The sequence below is a fragment of the Crocodylus siamensis genome, chromosome 12 (genome assembly GCF_052110815.1).
Source record: "Crocodylus siamensis isolate JL-2025a chromosome 12, ASM5211081v1, whole genome shotgun sequence".
Classification (NCBI taxonomy): domain Eukaryota; kingdom Metazoa; phylum Chordata; order Crocodylia; family Crocodylidae; genus Crocodylus; species Crocodylus siamensis.
The window spans coordinates 50,010,491-50,027,848 of NC_143406.1; the positions used below are offsets into that span (position 1 = coordinate 50,010,491).

The 17,358-nt window shown below is 51.5% G+C and overlaps 1 protein-coding gene across 3 annotated transcripts in view; it reads right to left on the bottom strand.

The window, feature by feature from the left end:
- Positions 1 to 10,527: 10,527 nt before the first annotated feature.
- The window catches only part of SCNN1B (sodium channel epithelial 1 subunit beta), a 29,434-nt gene continuing 22,603 nt past the window's right edge, over positions 10,528 to 17,358 (bottom strand). For all 3 annotated transcript variants that reach the window (XM_090024424.1, XM_090024422.1, XM_090024423.1), the window contains exons 8-13: positions 16,522 to 16,639; positions 15,717 to 15,792; positions 15,485 to 15,542; positions 13,005 to 13,066; positions 11,604 to 11,679; positions 10,528 to 11,067 (exon numbers count right to left, since the gene is read on the bottom strand). In XM_090024424.1, the coding sequence (XP_089880550.1) occupies positions 10,687 to 11,067; positions 11,604 to 11,679; positions 13,005 to 13,066; positions 15,485 to 15,542; positions 15,717 to 15,792; positions 16,522 to 16,639 (771 nt within the window). In that variant the 3' untranslated portion in view covers positions 10,528 to 10,686. The remainder of the gene's footprint in view (positions 11,068 to 11,603; positions 11,680 to 13,004; positions 13,067 to 15,484; positions 15,543 to 15,716; positions 15,793 to 16,521; positions 16,640 to 17,358) is intronic.

Below are 17,358 nucleotides of genomic sequence, written 5' to 3' on the forward strand. Positions count from 1 at the left end.
GGAAAGGAAAAGTATCTTCATGACCACATTTCCCAGTGACCCTCTGGGTGACCTTGAGGTAGATGTGGTGTGTGACTAGAGGCACTTGACACCGACTAGAAGGAACATGCTGCATGACAATGAGGGGAGTGACTTTCAGAGCGGTCTAGTCAGTGCCAGATCTGAAATTACAGGGTATCTGCGGTACGAATCAGCTGAGTAAGGACTCAACTAGATGGAGGCAATGGCCATTGCTCCAGTCTTTCATCATCTACAATCTCAAGGAGGTTGTGTCTTGCCAGATTGCAGGAAAGGCAAGAGCAAACTAAGCCCTGGGAAGAAAACCAGTTGAGTAGGTTGTTCTCACAAGAGTCATGTTTTCTTCCTTCTGAAGCTACGTGTCTTCTAAGGAAGCAGATGCCACAATGTTGTAGTCATCTTGTGAAATGCAGTGAGCCTTGGTGTGTTAGTCTTTGTAGAAAGGTTTTCCTAGGAACACTTCCTATGACTTGGCTTCAGGAGGTCATCGAGGAGAGTTTACATTCTCTGCACTGTATGCTGGTCCTGTGGGACCATGGTGGGCACAGCCCCTGCTGGGGTTGACTCTGCAGGGCTCCCTCGGCTTCTCAAAGTCTGTCGATTGAAGAAGAACTCAAGGGCTAGGGGTTGGGGCTGCTTGTGGGATTTTGCATTAGAAGAATCGCATGAGAACATCTAAGCCATGCGTCGTCTGAACAGCTTTGCCAAGCTGCCTCCATGCATGCAAGCTAGTGCTGTGGGGCCATTTCAGCTGCATGATGACCTTGGCCAGCCTTGTGGGAAAGGGTTGGATCCTGAGTGCAGACCAGAAAAATGATTTTTGGGGGTTTCTCGGCTGTGAGCCTAGACTTCAAGGGCTTGTGGCTTGGTTGGGTAGTGGCTGTTTCGACCACGTGAATATTGCAGCAGGGTGTGGCTGGTGTTTCTACTAGCCCAGTACTTTCCTGTCCTCATCCTAGGACACGGGGCTGTGTTACAGACTCTGCTCTTCATTGGATGCCCCCTCATTAACATGAACAGCAGGTGCCATATCTGGCGTTTACTCCCAAGCTGGCCAGTGGGCTCCCAACAGGAGCCAGGCAACAAGAGCAAGAGGCCCCTGTGGCCAGGGCCTTTTCAGTGTGTTGGTGTCTAGACACTATTTCACCCTGCCTCATTTGCTGCTTTGTGGCTCCTGGCTTGTTAGTTTGGCTCCCTGGCAGGGCTGATGAAATTGCACCAGGCATGCTAGAGCCTTAGAAACTCCTTGTGCTGTTAGGTATGTGTGCTAAGGTAGTGGTATACCAGAGCAGGGAGACCTCCTCAAGCTCCATCTCCTCCCCTGCATGCAGAAGGGATCCCGTCTTAAGCTTTGTTCCTAAAGGTGCCTCCAGCTGGCACTGCAGCAGAGCAGGGAGCTCTAGAGCTGGCTCCCTCCTTCCTCTCAGGCTTTTACTGGGAGGGTGTACATGTTGATAGGCCTTTCATTCTATAAGGCCCATCTGAAGGCCCAGGCCTTAAATGTCCATGTGTGGCAGGCCCTGCACAGTGTATGGTCCAGGGTCTTGCTGCTTTGACAGTATAAAGAGAGACAGGTGCTCCACTCAACAGGCCTCTCAGGATCATAGGACTTGGGGTGTGACAGCTGCTTCTGACTGGAGCAAGCCTGGGTGGTGTGGAGAGCACTACCCTTCCTCTGGTGATCCCTGCTATCCCTGGGGGACTCCCCACCATGGGGGTGCTGGGCAGCCATTGGTTCCAGTCTCCCTGGTCCATATAGCTCTTGAACAATGCAGTGTTTGGCACAGAATCAGAAAATTCAGGTTGAAGGGAGCTCAGGAGGTCACATCTAGTCCAACCCCCTGCTACAAGCAGGACCAGCCCCAACTACATCATCTCAGCCAAGGCTTTGTGTACCCAGGTCTTAAAAACCTCCAAGGATGGAGAGTCTACCACCTCTCTGGGGAGCCTGTTCCAGTGCTTTACTACCCTCCTCATGAAAGGTTTTTCCTGATATCTTCCCTTCATTTCCTTTGCTGCAGCCTGAGCCCATTGCTCCTTGTCCTGTCATCTGCCCCCACTGAGAACAGCCCAGCTTCATCCTCTTTGCTGCCCCCCTGCAGGGAGGTGAAGGCTGCTGTTGAATCCCCCTCGGTCTTCTCTTCTGCAGACTAAATCATCCCAGTTCCCTCAGTCTCTCCTCACCAGAACCATTTTCGTTGCCTTCCGCTGGACTCTCTCCAATGTGTCCACATCGTTTCTGTAGTGGGGAGCCCACAACTGGACACAGGACTCCAGACGTGGCCTCCCCATTGCTGAAGACAGGGGAAGAATCACTGCCCTTGATCTGCTGGCAGGGCTCCTACCAGTGCAGCCTGTATGCCATTAGCCTTCTTGGCAACGAGGGCACACTGCTGGCTCATATTCGGCTGCTTGTGAACAACTGTAACCCCCAGGGTCTTTTCTGCAGAGCTGCTGCCTAGCAAGTAGGCCCCAGTCTGCACCTGTGCATGGGATTGTTCAGTCTTAAGTGCAGGACTTTGCACTTCTTGTTGAACCTCGTGAGATTTCTTTTGACCTAGTCTCTCTGAACCCTAGTCTCACCCTCTAGTGTACTGACTACTCCCCCAGCTTGGTGTCATCTGCAGACTTGCTGAGGGTGTGCTCTATGCCATCTTCCAAGTCTTTGAAGACATTGAACAAAACCAGCCCCAGGAGCAACCCCTGGGGCACTCCACTTGATACTGGCTGCCAACTAGATATCGAGTCAACAAGCCAACTAGATGTCTCAGCCCAACGATTCAGCCAGTTTCCTGTCCACCTTACAGCCCATTCATACAACCCGTGCTTTCTTAGCTTGCTTGCGACGATGTTGTGGAAGACTGAATTAAAAGCTTTGCTGAAGTCAAAATATATCAGGTCCGCCAGTCTCCCTGCATCCACAGAGCCAGTCACCTCATCATAGAAGCCAGGACTGGTTGGTCAGACATGACTTTCCCTTGGTGAATGTATGTTGACTGTTTCTAATCCCCTTCTCCAAGTGCTTAGAAATGTATTCCTTGAGGACCTGATCCATGCTTTTTTCCGAGACACTGAGGTGAGGCTTTAGTTCCCTGGATCCTCCTCCTTCTCTTTCTTAAAGATGAGCACTGGATTTGCTCTTTTCTAATTGTCCGTGGCCTCTCCTGATTGCCATGAGTTTTCAAAGATAATGGTTGGTGGCTCTGCAGTCACATTGGCCTACTCCCTTGGCACCCTCGCATGGATCCCATCCGGCCCCATGGACTTGTACACATCCAGCTTTTCTAAATGGTCCCTAACCTGTTCTTTCACCTCTTTTGGCTGCTCACCTCCACCCCAAACTGTGCTGCCCAGTGTAGTAGTCTGGGAGCTGACCTTGCCTGTGAAGACCTAGGTGAAAAAGGCCTTGAGCACTTCAGCCTTTTCTGCATCCTCTGTCCCTAGGTTGCCTCCCCCATTCAGTTAGGGACCCACACTTCCCCTGACTTTCCTCTTGTTGCTGACATACCTGTAGAAACCCTTCTTGTTCCCCTTCATGTCCCTTGCTAGCTGCAACTCCAACTGTGCTTTGGTCTTCCTGACTTCATCCCTGCATACCTGAGCAATGCTTGTATACTCCTCCCTAGTTGTTTATGCAAGTTCAAGTATCCAGTTGTTTGTCCATTTGTTCCAGTCTCCCTGGACTGTACGGTCCTTGAGCAGCGTGGCGTTCAGCATCTCCTTAGCATGCCTAGACCCAGGACATGGCTTAGGGCCTGGCCCAGCACAGGTGGAGCTGGAATGGGCTTTGGTCCTGTTCCTCATGCTCCCTCTCCCTTCTTGCCTCCAAGGCTTCCAGCTGCTGACAGCAGTTCTCTAGCCCTGCCTCCGTCTTCACTTGCCTTCCAGCATCTTGCCAACTGTGATCAGGAGCAGTGCTGTTTGCCCAGGGCAGGCCTTGCCCTGCTTTCAAGCCTTGCTCCTGCTGAACCAGGTCTGAGCTCTCACCCTCCCATCCCACGGGCACATAACTCTTGCCCCTCCACTCCTTACCCTCTTCTGCTTTTATCCCAAACTGGCAGCTCTTTCCCTCAGCATTTGTCCCTGCTCTTCCTGTCCCTCTTGGGAACAAACCCTTCCTTGCTCCACTTCACCTTTGGCTCCTGCTGCCACTCTCTCCTCCCGGTCTGCTTGGAGAGAGCTATCTTTTCTCTGTGCTGCCATTCCAGCACTGCCTCTCAGCTTCATCACTTCCAGCCGACTTCTGCCCTCACTAATCTGCAGTGAGCACCCTGCCAAGCCCCAGGCTGCCCAGTCCCACAAGGTCCTCTCTTTCCTGAGCTTCCCTGATCTGTCTGCCCTTTGTGTTTGGGGGCTCCTCTCCTCTTGCCCCCTGCTCCTCAGGCCGCATTACTGCTGAGGTGTAGCACCGAGCTCTTCCCCCATCTCCAACAGTAGTTCTTGCAGGTCCCGCTGGTGTTGCAAGGCGTGCGTCTAATCCTGCATCAGTGCAGAGGGTTGGATCAGCCTCCTCAGAGCCCCTTCTCCCCTGCGGCTCTCATGTATAGCCCCCTGCTCTGGTGTTCCCTGAAAGCAGGCTCTTCTGAGGCAAGGAGAGATTCTTTCTTCCAACTCTCCCAGCCACACCTGGGTCACCTTTTTTTCCAGTCAATAGGAAATCTGCTGAAAATGCAGTTTTTGGAGGCGGGGGGGAGTTCAAAGCTGTTTGTGAATTTCGATCGAGCTGGGCACAGGGCTCAGGCTGGAAAGGACAGAGGAAGTTTGAAAACATTGAAATGTTTTAAAAGTTACTGCTCAGACCTGCTCAGAAACGTGTTGCATTCAGAAGCCTGCCGGACTCCCCCTCAGCTGCACAGTTGGTCTGATACAGGAGGTTACCCTAAGAAATCTGTGCTTTTAAGAGGGCCTTTGTGTTGAAAATGGACCCAATTTAAAAAGGAAAGACAGCAAACCTTCTCAGTAGCCCCAAATCAAAGCCCTGCTTGTGTTTTTGTGGGTTGACCTGGATCTCTACCCCCCCCAGTTTCTGGTTTGGGCACTGAGGAATCTGTTATGCGAGCAGCTTTGCTCCCAGCCCCTGGCAGTGGGCGACCGGCTGAGATGGGCCAGATCAGTCCGTGGGGCAGGTCCCGCTGCCTGAAAATCCAAGCACTGTCGCCTCCCCTCCCGCCAAGAAGCATGCAGACCTGCGTGTGCCAGCCCATCAACTTGAAGAAACACCCGAGTCTGACAGCTTGACTCAGAGGCCTGAGACACACGTTCTGTTTTATTGGCTTGTCAAACACTGTCTATAAACCGGCAATGCCTGGAACAGCAAACCACCCGTCCTGCCAGAGTACATGCTGTTCCAATGATCCTGAGCAGGTGAGGGGCGAATCTCATTGCTCATGCCTCTCCCATCCTTCCTCTGCATTATAACACAAAAGCGAAGAGTCTTGTGGTTGTTCTTTGCCTTTTGTTTCCTGCCTCCTGCTGTTATTGCTTTTTACAGCGTGAGTTGCCCTGGGCAAGCGCCCAGCTAAGGGGAAAGGTCTGAGAGCTCTGAAGATACCGGTTCTTGTCTGCCGACCCACCACTTGGCCAAAGCAGTTCTAGAGGCTCGGGGTCAGGGCCTGACTGAGCCTGGAGCTTTGCTGGGGGGCCTTGACTCACCAGATGGTTGGGTCAGGGCTGGACTTGGAGCAGTGCAAGGCCTTGTCTCTGTGCAGCTCCCTGTCCAAACTCGCTGTGTTTGCTGTGTAAGGAAGGGCCTGGGGCAATGGCAAGGCCAAGTGGAACAAAATCCCAGGCCTGCTGCTAACCCCCCTTGGCTCTGGGTGGAGCTGGGACTCTTTACAAACACCCGAGGCCATAAAGTCCAGTAGCTGCCACACCAGTGCGTGGAAGGCAGGAGACCCGGTTCCCAGTGTCGCACGGCTGTGTTCAGCAAACTGCTCCCCTGCGTCTCTCTTAGCTCATCTGTGTGTGGGGGGAGCAAGGTTTTCCCCTTGCTGCAGACTCCTGTGGCAATGCATGGCCAGGAAGCCACGTAAGCAGTGTATTGCCAAAGTACAAGAAAGGGCTAGGTGGACGCAGGGCTGAGCTTGGTTGCCCAGTTCTGGCCAGGCATATAAAGCACTCTCAAGGAGTAGGGCATGCCCTTATTTACACACGGCCGCATTATGGACTCAGCACCTGTTTAATGAGGGAAGTGTCCCTTCCTGGAGCAGCAGGGGAGTGAAGAGCTGAGCAGCACAGGGTTGGGGCAGCTCTTGCAAGAACTGGATCCTGCTGTCCAGAGCAGGTTTCCTAACTGCCTCTCCTCTGTCATGCCGCCAATTTGATTATTTTTACCTACCTACTCCTGATTTAGTTCTCGATGTACTGAGCACTAGGGGAGCTCCTATCAACACCTGCTTGCATAATATTATCAGCTGTCTGGAATAGCTGGTTTCCCTGCGCTTTGAGCTGCTCGGCTTGCACGGGCACTCGCAAACAGGGGAACAAGAGACGGGGAAACCTCTCGCTAGGACTGTGGTTGTGAGACATGGCAGCAAGTCTGCTCCACACCAAGCCTGAAACGTGCCGCTGACGCTGGGCACCCTGCCTCTGCCCCGTGCAGGATGGGGTTTCCCTTGCTGATGCCTGAGCTCACCCCATTGCTGTCTCAGGGCTAGGGATGGGTTCTGGGGAACTAAGTCAGCTGTTGCACGTCCACACATTAAGGGATCTGATTCTTGGGAAGTGGGGGGCGGTCACGGTGCAGGAGCTGTGCTGTTGCTACAAGGTGCCCCACCCAGGGCTCCACTTACTGATATGGAAAAGCCTTCTTTGAAACTGGTTTCAGTAGATGGCAGTTCGATGAACAGTGCAAAGAGAAGCTATGGGAGGGCTGGAGCCACCGCCTCTATTTAGAAGTTTGTCCTCCTTGGGAATCAAATTGTCTCACGGGTTTAAAACCACTGGGTGACCATGGGTGCATCGTAAGTCCTGGTCTTGTGTAGCCTTGATATTTAACAAGTTCTGGCCTCCTGTGTGGGGCTTTCCCTGCCAGGTAGGAGGTTGAAATGCTGGAGTGGCCAGGGCCAGGTTTTGCATCCTTTCTGAATCTGCAGCTTGTCTCTAGCACTGAGCTACTTGTTTATGTACAAATTTATTTCTTTTCTATGTGGCATTTATTCCTTTCCAGCCCTCCTTGCCTCTGGTCCCAGGCTCTGATTTGTGTTTCTTGACCTCTTGCAGTGTCCAGGTTTAGGATGGGACTCTTCCCATCGCACTGAAACAAAATATAATGTCAAGGACTCTTCCAGGCCAGCGGCTCCCCTCCCCCTGCCCCCTGACTCCATGCTACTCCATCAAGGGTCTAAGAGACAAGGGCAGCTCGTCGACCAGGAGCAGGAAGCAGTTTCTAGTCGGGGCTCCTGCAGAGACGATGTGTTGCTGGCTGTAACTTGTAGGGACACCAAGGTTTCAGGGCTGGCTTGTCTTCCTGATATTCCAGTTCCTGGAACTATGACTACGTGGTGATGTGAACATCTCGGCTTTCATTCGAAAAGGTTTGTTTCTAGCAGTCAGAGAGGCACTGGAAAACCTGACCCGTGAAGTCAAGTAATAAAGAACTCAAACCTGCGTTGTTTTTAACCTCCTCTGGTTTGAGGCCAACCTCATAATGTCCATGAGACCTTGCATGTGTAGCATTGCCAGCTCCCTTCCAGTCCAGGCTTCTCTTTGGAGCTCAGCTGTGGCAGCCTTAGACTAGTCTTTCCCAAGTAATTAACCTTCTTTGATGGTGTCAGAACCTTAAATGTAGAAGTTCTTTGTGCCCAAGAAACATTTGTGTAACGAAAGGGAGGTGTATGCTTGTTTTCTTGTGAATAGAAACTTCCTGTGGAGCAAAGGGGATCAATCGGGTTGACACAATGTGGGGAATCCTGTTTCATTTTTGCAATGCCAGGAATGACATCTGCAGGGATCCGGTAAATTTTCTGTCTGTGATAAGAATGGTCTAAAATGCATGAGTCATTTATGATGCTGCTGTGTTTCATGTGCCCATTTCCTTCAGGTGTTAAGAGGTTTGCTTAAGCAGGCACATTTTGCAGCTCATGTCAGATAGTTCCCTTTGTTAAATGGGAGAGAAGGGTGGAAGAGATGATACATGGGGAGGCCAGAGAGCAGTGGTGAAGTGTTGTTCGTGTTCGTGTCAGTACGTTTATTCCTGAAAGGTACAGAATTAGGGATTTGTGTCTATCCAGATCTTCTGGAGTAGCATTTTAATAAAAAGATGCAATTTGCTGGTGGAGAGTATGGATTGGATCTGCAGTGTGAAGGCCGAGTACTTCATGCTGCTGGTAAATTAGCCAATTGACATAAATCTGCTGAAGTATTTAATGGACTGAGACAGGCAGTAAAAGTCTTTCACTGTAATTCTTTTTTTTTTTTTCTTCTTTCAACTAGAAATTTGCCAAAGTCGTTAAGTAAATGAATGGAATTCAGAAGGGATGTTCCTGATTAGTCCTCGCTGCTCAGCTGCTGTCGTTCCCATTAGTTGCAGGGCGTGCATGCTATGTTTGTACCCATCTGAAAGCTATTACTGGTTTTACTGACTGTCCCTACTCCATCTGCAGGAAATCTAACTGTCCAAGTGGTGGAAAAAATTCAGGCATAGACTGACAGTGACTGCACTGCGGAAACGCTAATGGTGAGAGAAACCCAAGCAGCTATGTCCCAACCCTTGGAAAAAAAGCTGTCTCCACAGTGGCCCACGGAACGGAGCAGCTTTGGGACCTTAAAGAATGGGTCATTGGACCCACATGCCTGTAGTTATTTCCTCCTGATCCTGATCCTTACCAGAAAAGACAAAGTTTTCAATCCTGCCTGCTCCCAATTTGCCCCCTCAACAAGTGACAAAGCTGCCATGCGATTCTTGTTGTGGGGCAGAGGGGGTTTGGTCCTGGTTCACAGACCAGTAGGTCTTGACCCAACATCCTTGCATCTAAGTGCAAGGATGAATTTGGCCTGTTGGAGATGCAGCTCTGCTCTGCATTGACAGTGCCGAGCTCTTGTCACCTCTGATGCTGTCAAGCAATCTGAACATCGATCAGTGTTTATCACTTTGGGGCATAAAGTCCTACAGTAAAATGCCACTGACAGGCTGCTGGCCTAAAACAGGGCCTCAAAAATGGGCCAGGCATCGCTCAAGGCTTTGCGCTGGCCCTTGCAGCATCTTGCTCAGTAGCATGACAGGTAGTGAGGGCCACCGCTGCGGTGAATGGAGAGAGTGCAGATAGGCGGTGTGGAAGCCGTGCTCTTGTGTGGTGGTTTGCAGCTGTTCAACAAGACTGCATTCAATTAACACTTTCACCTGTGGATCTTAAAGGGGGTTTATACCAGCGAATGGGCTGCACTTTCTCCAGCCCCTGGATGTCACAGGGAAAGCATCATCCTCATTGTACAGGCAAGGTTTGGGGAGCTGTGATGTGCTCCGAGTCACGCTGCCGGTAACTGCAGAGCTGCACGTGATCTGGCTCGATGCTCAGGCTTCTTGGAGTTCTGCAGAACGAGTGCGATAAAACACGGCTCCTTTTTGGTTACACAGAGCATGGTCTCCTCCTGCGAACAGCGTGGCTCTGAGGCAGGCGAGTCCATGGCCTCTCTCCCGCTCCCAGTGGAAAAGCAAAATAATCCCACAATACAAATACCTGGGAAGAGGAAGAGAACTCGGCTGGGCAGGAGTAGGCGCAGGGCAGGGCTAGCAGTGGCTTTTCCAGGGAAGCTTGCAGGTGGCCCCAGTCCCTTCGCAAGCACCAACCCTTATCCGGTCAATGAAGATGGCTGCTGCTTCCTGCCAAGGAGGATGCTTTGGGTGGCCTGACGCTCCCCCCACCCTCCCCATGCACCTACGTCTTTATTGGAGCCCAAAGTATTTCTCTCTATCACACATTAACAAATGTGCCCATCTGCAGGCAGGACAGCAGTCACGAGGGGGCAGTGCCGTGAGCACAGGAACATGAACACCAACCCACCGGCTCCAGGAAGCAGGGGACTCGGCTCCTCACACGCTTCAACCAGTGCTGCTACTTCTGGCCACTGAAGGCAGCAACATGAGGACGGCAGAGGACTTCAGTTCCAGGCACAGGGTGGAGGGCAGACCCGATGCACGGACTCTGCTGGTAGCAGCCTTGCTGTCGGGCCTCGGACACCCCAGGCCATCCTGCACCCTCCTGATAGTCCTTCCCTTGTGATTGTTCTCCCTTCTAATACCCTCCAGTTGTCCTTGCTGTAGGCACTATCTTGGCATCCTGACCCGTTAGATAGAGTGGGTATTGCTGGGATTACTTGGGGAAATCATTTCACAAGAAGCTATCTACCACAGACACTGCTTGTCATTAAGCACTTTGAACCAAGGGAGCAAAAATACTTCTTGAAAGAAATCTGGGGTGTATCTTATAACCACGCAGGTGCTATGTCAAGTTGCACACATCCTGGGCAATATGGTCAGCACAGGACACGGTTTATACAGAAAGGGTCTTTACAATGAACATTTTATTTGCAGGTGGGGAGGGAGGGGGGGTTTCGGAGGGGAGCAGCTGGGAAGTGTTCAACTTAGCAAAACTAGAGAACTAACAGAGTGTTGCTCCGTGACTTGCGGGGGCTGTGGCAAGCCAGACCAGGCCCCAGAAGGAGTCGTGCTCACTCCGGCTCTGTGTCGCAGCCCAGCTCGAGGACGTCCAGGGGTTGCACGCGCAGTGAGTCGTAGTTAGGGGGAGGCGTGCCGGGCTCGGGGGGGAGCCGTCCGCTGCAGCAGTTGCCACTGCCAGGGGTGACGCTGCCGTCCTCGTACTGGAAGCCCAAATTGGTGCGAGCCTCCACGAGCTCCGACACGGTTGGAGGGGCGTCAGGGTAGCGAGCCTGGGCCCGCTTCTGCTTCAGGCCCTTGCACCAGCTGATGCCGTTGATGATGGTGATCCACAGGAAATCGATGATGATTTCTCCGAACTCGATGAGGCACAGCACGGAGCCCCCCATCCAGAACCCAAACTGGCCTCCCAGGCTGGACAGCAGCCAGACGATCTGCAAGAGGGAAGCCAGGGGGGCATGAGGGAGGGCAGGGCAGGACTGCGTTTCCCTTTGGCCCCAGAAGCAATCGGGCAACTATTTGCTTGGCTTAAAGGAGGGGAACGTGGGAGTTCAGAGCACATGGTAGCATGTCTCACTCGCTTTACAGGCTTGGTGTGCTGGGAAGGCAGCACATTCCCCCCGGGGAGATGTTTCCCACTGTCTCTGAGCAACTCCTAAACCCCCACACATACTCTGGAGGAGGGTAAAGGAGCAAATGGGAGGGAGGAATGAATGCAGGCCTGTGGAAAACACCACGAAGGCTGCAGTGGCCCCAGAGGAGGGATTCTGTCGCTCCCAGCAGTAGCTGGGACCGCAGAGCAGGGCACACGATGTCTCCCAGCACTTCGGATTTACTCTGTTGGCTGCGTAGCTTCTGCTCGGGGCGTGGGGCAGCAGAGAGGCTGCAGCGAGTATTCTGCAGCTCCCCGCCTCTCGGAGATGCCCGGCGGCAGGCTTGTTGCCTAGCAGGAGCCGGGTCTCAGACTTACGGTTGTAGCAGCCGATTCCGAGATGGTTCTGTAGTTGTACTCTTGGAAGTAAATGTTGAGCTTGATGATCCCGTGTCTGTGACGACAAAAGAATCCCTTTGGTTTCCAGTCTTGTCTGTCCTGTGCTTTTACTGATCCAGCTGAACATGCACATTCCCTAAAAAGCCTCGCAAAGCAGTGCTGCAGGAGACCTCCGTCGTCTCCCTCCTATGGCAAGCCCCCTGGCATGCAGAGCAGGGGAAATGGTGTTGTCTGGGGATTAGGTGTTGTGGGGGGACCCACTTTTCAAGCACATCGTAGACTGGATCTACTGCACAGCTAACTGGGAGCCTTGGGGAACTCAACTGGAGCAGCTTTCCAAGAGCTCATTGCCCATGGGGGTGTTGGGCAGGCCCTGAGGTCTCTGCTGGAGATAGTTGTGTCCCCTCACTGGGTTATCTGCATGACATACTCAGCTTGGTGTGTCCTGCACCACTTTCTCTTTGGTTTTTAGAGCTGCTCGGGAAGGAGGACGGCTTTGCAGCAGCTCTAAGTGAGTTGTAAACACAGATGCCCTTGAGTTATGCTTCTAAATGACAGCTCGATGGCTTGTAAATAATAACCCCCATGGGCTCTCAGCCCTCCCCAAAATCAGATTGCTTCAGCAACTGTGGAGCTCTGGACTCCAGAGCCGAAATCGAGGAGACGATGTCTGTCACCTCTAGTTGCTCTTTCCTGCCAACCTTGTGCCTCATGGCAGCTTCCTGTTCATTTCTCTCTCAAACTGCTTTTATGACAATAATGTTATTTTAAGCTTGGGCATTTCCCCTGCAAGCCTTGTTAATGTTCTTGCTGCTTGTCCCAGAACTTGGGCTTTCTCATACATCAATCTGGTATGTCACAGTTTCGTTTTTAGGTCGGTCTCCAAGCGCTATTGCCATGCTGATTCTACGTGTCTTTGTTGGACCTCTTTTACCCAGCCTCTATTTGCTCTCTGATTCAGCACGGTACCTTAAGAGCCGCAATGGGCTAAGACTGACTAAGCATGTGCACTAAATACATAAAACAAGACTGGGTTTTATCTATAAAAAATGAACGGCAGTAATTTCCTGCATAAAGATAAGCAAATGTTCCTGAGTACAATTTCCTTGTGCTCGCTGTCAGGCTAGAACTAGTTGCATCAAGAAGGTTCGTGTCATGTGGCTTTGCAGCTCGATATCAGAGACGCGGCTGATGTGGTACGCCAACCAGCCCTCGCTGCTGGGAACTGAATGTTCACCAGCTGAGTTTTGGTTTAGCATGACCTGCTTCCTTCTGACTTGTTTTTTCCCCGGGCTCACCTCTAGCACCACGTCCTGGGCTCTGCCAGAGAGTTAGCAGGCTCTTTAGGTAAGAGGGCGAGAGCTCTTTTCTTTCACTCACCTGTCCAGAGTCACATTTGTTGACAAATCCCTTTCGTAAGACAAAATATGGAAAATCCAGTCCTAGGAAAAGGAGATGGATTCAGCAATGAAATGACAAAAGCCCTATCTGTGGGCTGTTTGTACAGGGACAAAGAAAAGTGAGTTCAAGCTTAGTCGATTCAAATGAAAAACCATATTCATCAAGATGCATCAAATCCCTGTTGGCACTTAATCAGAATTAAAGTGAGTTTAACTTGCTCCCAAAGTGAATCAAGCTTAATCAGAGGAAGGCCACTCTAATTTTGAAGAAGCGCATCCACAGGGGATTGAATGCAGTTGAACTGATCCATGCTGAATTCACACCCGCAGTTAATATGGACTAATGTTCCTTGGTTTCCCTGTGTAGACGAGCCCTGGGGCACATGTGGCTTGAGGAAGAGAAACACCAGAATGCAAGGCCATGTGCAGAAAGCTGGAATCGCCTCCACCTGCAAGTACTTAACACCCAGGGAGGCAGCGAAGGCAGGGGCTTTCTCCGAGCCTGGGAAGCGGGCTGCGAGAGAAGCAGCAGGAAGAACAGTCATGCCAATGTGACCAGCAATCGCTAGTCTGCAATGTCCCACTTTTCTGTTAGTCCGCGTTACCAGCTGTCACATTTTCGCATCGGTGCATCAGAGTGAAACCATTGGGGGGGGACTGGGGAAAGACCTCTCAGTGATCGACCCTCTGGAGGGATGCTGGTGCCAGTTTAAGCTAATGAAATGCCAGCCTGCGCAGCTGAGGTGCCTGCTGTGCACTAATGGCAATGTTAGGATAGGTGAGACTCGGGTTAACTTTCAGAGGGGGTGTTAGTCGAGGGGACGTGCACGGGAACGGCAGCAGTGATGATGTGATGGCAAAGACGAGTAACCAAGGCCCCTGGAAGGAGCGTAGTCCCGTTACCAGTGTCTGCCGGTGCAGCGCTCTGTGCGACAGGCATCCGGCTGTGCGCTTGTACCCTTTCAGAAGAGAATGGACGCCAAGAGCAAGCAAAGCGCAAGCGCAGCAGGGACAGAGACTGAGCGAAAGGAGAGAAGAATCCTGAATCTGCGGGAAGTCACCACAGTTCGGGAGAGGAGGTGAGGGGGTCCTGGAGCACAACAGTTTGTCCTTAGATAAGCATCAGGGTTTCTGTTCTCACTATACAATATTTTAACCCGGGCCACGTAGGGAGAAAAATGGGATGTAGTATAGGGTAACTGCGACAATTACTCGCTATCCCCCTCCAGCAGGCAGCCGCCGTTCTAGCTCTGAGCTCATATTCCCCTGGCGCTAGCTGGCAACTCCCTGCCAGCCCTGTTCATTGTTCTCACGTCTCCTCCATGCTCCGCTGATCTGGACTGAGCCCATATCTGTGGTGGCATTTACTTGCGATGATGCCAGGTGCGGCGCTGGTTCAGCAGGAGCATTTTCTAGCAATGTAACATGTCCCTGAGGCACTGGCTCCACTTTGCATAATTGCTCTTACCTGTTTCTAGCTCGACAAAAGCCATAAATGTGGCTTGTAGCTGAACAGGATGCTCACTTGTCTGTTACCATCTCCTGCTGCCGGCAGCCTCCGGGATCCCTCAAGGCTAAATCCTGATCACTTCATGGATACAAACCCCCCTGAAGTCCTCTATGACAAACAGTCATGCAGATCTGAGGGGACCTGGGAGTTGGAGATGGCCCTCAACATAATATAAAGCTCATTTCGACTGTGCAGTTTTCGACAGCAATGGACTTCTGCCTTGTATATGCAGAGTAGGACAGACAAGAGGACAGCACACACGTATCAAAGATTCTGCAAAAACAATGCATGATGATGATGCGTTGGAGGTCCAGAATGAGCTTGTGCACCTGGAGACCTGTCACATTCTTGAAGGAGCAGAGTTAAGGCTGTTAGCATCCTTCGTTCCCGTCAGCGTGTAGGTCTAACAAGGTTTTTTATGTAGTAGCCTTCACTGGTGATCACAGGCCCCTGGGAGGGGGGACGCCTGCCCCACACTCCCGAAATGCCTGGCTATGTGGCTACTTGTCCTCACTGCAGCGAGCTACAAAAACAAGCGTTATGGTCGTTGGAAGAGTAGCCTATTGCACCTGAACTCCACTGAGGACATTTCACACGATGAACAGTGATGGTCCTGGTTAGCCTGCCACTGACTTCCCTTCTCCTTATTCTCGCCCCATTCACCTAAAAGTAGTTGCTTCTGATTTAGGCCAAAGGAGGTGGAAATAGATTTGAGCCTTTAATATCTGCTTTATAGAACCAGATTCAGCTTTGCTGGGCCAAATCCTTTGGGAGGAGAGCTGGTTGTTTCCCATTTCACTTTTATGTGCTGGAGATAGTATCCTTGACTGCGGGCTGGAAAAAGCAGTTTAGTGAAGAGGGGTTGCCTATATGAACACCAGTGCCATAAATGCTGAGAGAAGTACATCCTGTTGTTAATCCCCATTTTAAAAGTTAGAAACAGGCTTTACCTCTGAAGCCTCGGACGGCCAGTCTGCCATCGAGATGGTCATTTTGTACTGTGTGTCACTGGAAAGCAAACAAGGAGCATTAAGACAGAGCTTGCCCTTCTGGGATCACCCAGAGGTGAGCTGGATTTCAGACAAAGGATTCATTTAGATTTTAAGAAGATCAGTTCAGCGAAGGATGAAATGCAGGAGTCCCTCCACCTGTAGAGCTGGCAGAGATATTTTATGTACTTACTTGCATGTTTCCTTACAAGAGTCAATACAAAACTGCCTGTGTCTTATACTTGATCTCAGTGAAGAATAGCAATAGGCTGTTTGGTGAAAATAAAAAGCAAACAGAATCCTTTCAGATGAGCACTTTGTTGCAAAAATCAGCTTCCCCCTTAGCCTGCTGTTGCCTGGAAAGTCCATTTAAGAGAAACCAGACAATTACCTGCAAACAGTTATTACTAATGGCCTATTGACTGGGTTAGGTAGCTGTTTATTACTAAATCCAATAGATGCAACGGGCTTCTGCCTGTCGTGCAAGATCACTGACTACAGTGTCTGTCACATGCCCTTTGCCGCAGGCTCTGCCGCAAGAGAGCTGCGATGCTCGGCTGTTCTTGGTGGAGCAGACATGGTTGCGTGCTAAGGATCGCAGGTGCTTTGTGGCACCATGTAGGAGAGGAAGGAGGCAGATGGGGAGATCTGTACAAACCCGGGGACAAGCCCTGGGTCTCCCTCCATGCTAGGGAACCTGAAGTGCAGGGAGGCAGGTGTCCTCTGTTTCCTCCTCTGCGGGGAGCATCCAGTGTCAACCTACTGGGTGGTGGTGTTGTGTCCCTGCCCAGCTAAGCTAGGAGGGAGCTGAGATGTCTCTGCCTCAGGCCAGAGCAGGGAGATCTCCCTCCTTCCTTGCCTGGATCTGGCTAGCAAACAGCTGAGGTCACTGCTAAGTGTATCCGAGCAAGTGTTTCATTCCCCAGCACAGATAACAAGCTTCCCCTGCACCCGCTCTCTTCCTATGGCACCCCTGGAAGCTCTGCTCGTGTTCTTACCCCAGTCTGGGTTATTGTCGTTGTTGCAATAATTCACCCCTTTGGGCAAAGGGAACAGATAGTGACCGCACTCGCAGGTCTCGACCATCTGAGCTTGGAAGCAGGAGCGCAGACAGGCCTGCGGAGAGGGAACAAGGGGCCTTTAGAAGTGCGATCTGCTCTCACACCGCTCCTGCACTGCAGAGGCACCTTCCAGCTGGGCTCGCAAGGGCCCATCTCTAACAACTGGAGGGAGGGCTCTTGAGGACCCAGATAAGAGAAGTGATTTCAGCTCTGGGGCCAGGCATCAACTTAGTGGGACAGGTGCACTCTGTAACTTAGGGGCTCTGCCAGGTGGTTTTGTCATTAAGCAGCAGTGTTTCAATCAGAACGCACTGCGAGGTGCTGGGAAGTCACAGTAGCAACTGGGTGAGGCAGATGAATACCAGGGATGTGCTTGCAATGAAAGGCCTCTTCTTAGTGGCAGCATCACAGTTTGCTTTCCTTCTCTTGTCACTGGGTTGTTCCCTGAAGCTTTCAAAGCACTTTACCACAATGAGTAAACCTCACTTAACCCATTTTCAGATGGAGTAACTGAGTCACGGGGAGTGGCATGCAAGAAGCAGTTAATTTGTATCAGGGTCCCCCTACACATTACATTTATCTTGCAATTAACATGGTAATCACAGCGTAAGTGATAAGGGTGCACCCAGTTTAAGGTGCCATCAAATGAAATGGCAAACCAACCACAAAAATGTTCCACATGTCACGTAGAAGACTGGCACTTCGCCTTCCAATCTTAGTGCTGGTTTGTGCGGCGCCTTAAACTGAATATGTGCCAGCCTGGGGCTGCCCCAG